The sequence below is a fragment of the Nannochloropsis gaditana genome (genome assembly GCF_000240725.1).
Source record: "Nannochloropsis gaditana CCMP526 unplaced genomic scaffold scaffold015, whole genome shotgun sequence".
Lineage (NCBI taxonomy): Eukaryota > Eustigmatophyceae > Eustigmatales > Monodopsidaceae > Microchloropsis > Microchloropsis gaditana.
The window spans coordinates 1-2094 of record NW_005803938.1 but is presented as its reverse complement, the minus strand read 5'-3'; the positions used below and the strand labels follow the sequence as shown (position 1 = coordinate 2094).

Genomic DNA, 2094 nt, shown 5'->3' with positions numbered 1-2094 from the left:
GACGTGATTTTCTTGTCTATGTTCGAGCTGATGGTTTGGTTCAGATACCTGAGCGAGAGCTGCCCGGATAGAAAGCTAGCGGTTGGTGGTCAATAAAGTGGGCACCGACACAAGTTATCTTAAATGTACCCCATCAGATGGCTCCTTTAGACGCTATAAGCATCTGCGGGAGAAAAATCTTCGGATACTGACACGAATGTCGCTCCTGGTTTCCTCACGGTAATGCCGTGGGCAGGCCCAAATGGGAGGAGGTTAAAACCTGACAATCTCTTTTCCTTTATATTTAAAAAGTTATTGTTCCTTTATATTACAAGCTGCAGATATTGCAAAAACGGATTGGTTAGCAGGAGCATTTTGCCTTTCAATTACTGTTGTGTACACTGCCGGTAAGGTCCTCAGAATTTTATTCGCACTCGCCTCACACCCGTTTCCCATCCCAAGCCCATAGTCTCTGTCCGCAGCAGAGACTCGTAGGGGCCCATCCACAACTGGCCCATGGACGACGTGGCAGTAGCGGCAGCGCCAGGAGCCGTTTTGCCCGCCTCAAAAGCCTCCCAAACATTTTGATCAGTGGGCAGTCCGTCCCGCTGCATAGCATAGAGCAACTGCAGGGCCAGATCGGAACGCCCGGAGACCCCACAGATGTAGAGCAAGGCCATGTAAGCCAGCGACAGATTCCCACCGGACGTAAAAACCCCGTCGATTTCTCGTCCATCCTCTGTCTCGTCTTCCAATCCTCTCGCTGCCTCCTCCACGCGGTCGACCGCATCCAGTGCCTTCAGAGAGACCCGGAGTTCCCGCTTGAAGAAACCCAGGGCCCCTTTCGCGTCCGGCCCGAATGAGCGGAGCAAAGCATGGCACATGATACCGTTCGGGGACACACCATCTTCTTGGGCTTCGTGGTACAGGGCAATGCAAAGAGCAGTCCCTCGAGGCCCCAGGTCCGCCCGGTTGATGCCGGCCATCAGGATGGTGAAGGTCCGGGCGTTGGGACGCGCTGAAGCGGTCACGGAGGGGGGGGAGGATGCGCGTCCCTGCCCAAGCTCATACCCTTGAAGCATATTCTCGTTGCCTGTCTCGGAACCCTCTCTGGTCTCCTTCGAGCTTGAGGGTCTTTTCCCCTCATGGTACATGCTCCGAAGCACAACCAAGGAGGCTTCCAGAAGGGTCCTATCCTGCAGAGACTCGAGAAGGGATATCAGCCCGCGACCCTCGCTCGAGAGAGCCGACACAGCAGGATACTCGTCTTCCAAAAGATATCCCTGCCCGTGGGACAGTCGCTCCCCGGTCTTGTCCGGCCCCTCCTCCCCCCCTTCCTCAAGAGGGGGGGTCCATCTGGGAAGGCAGGCATTGGCGTCCTTCATAAGAGCGGAGAAAAGAGAGTTGAAAGAAATGGTGTTGGGCTGACGACCCATCCGAAGAATGGCGCGAAAGGCGGCCAGGGCCCCCGGCAAGTCGTTGTGGGACTGCCCGAGCTCGTAAACCAACAGGTTGAGGAAAGGGAGGCTGAGCCGTGGGTAGTCCGCGCGCGCCTGGCCCCACAGCCGGTACACGTCCAGGGCACTCTTCTGCAGGCGGATGAGGGCTGCGTAGGTGTACATGGTGGGCGGAAACTGAGCCTTGCGCATCATGGTATGGACTGCCCCGGCCGTGGAGACTCGTCCGTTTTGCACGAGCCCGTTCAGGAGGATGTCGTAGGTGGTGCTGTCCACCAAGGCGACTTCCTTCTCCCGCTCCTTCCTCCAGCCCCCGCCTTGGCGCCCTCTCTCCCCCCTGCTCCCTCTCCGTGCGCTCTTGTCAGGCCCAGGGCCAGCAGACGAGGCCTCTGCGGCCACGGCATAGAAGTACTCCAGGGCCTCCTCCACCCGTCTCGCCTTCAGCAGCGCGTCGAGAAGGATGTTGTGCGTGACCGCCCTCGGTTCGATCCCCGGGGCCCCCCTTCTCACGTCTTCTACCATCGCCTGGGCCTCGTCGAAGCCCTTCGTCCGCGCTAGGTACCCGGCCATGATGTTCACGGTCCGTAGGTCCATGACCCTCCCCCCTTTCCACCCCCTGGGCGATGAGCATCTCCGCGCCTTGCACGTAGGGGCACCC

General features: G+C 58.8%; 1 protein-coding gene across 1 annotated transcript; it reads right to left on the bottom strand.

Moving 5' to 3' along the window:
* Positions 1-467: 467 nt before the first annotated feature.
* Positions 468-1467, bottom strand: NGA_2018400 (uncharacterized protein; the record flags this gene model as incomplete). Its single annotated transcript, XM_005856252.1, has 1 exon — positions 468-1467. A coding segment is annotated over one exon (1000 nt), but the record flags the coding sequence as incomplete, so codon positions are not given.
* Between the last annotated feature and the right edge of the window lie 627 nt (positions 1468-2094).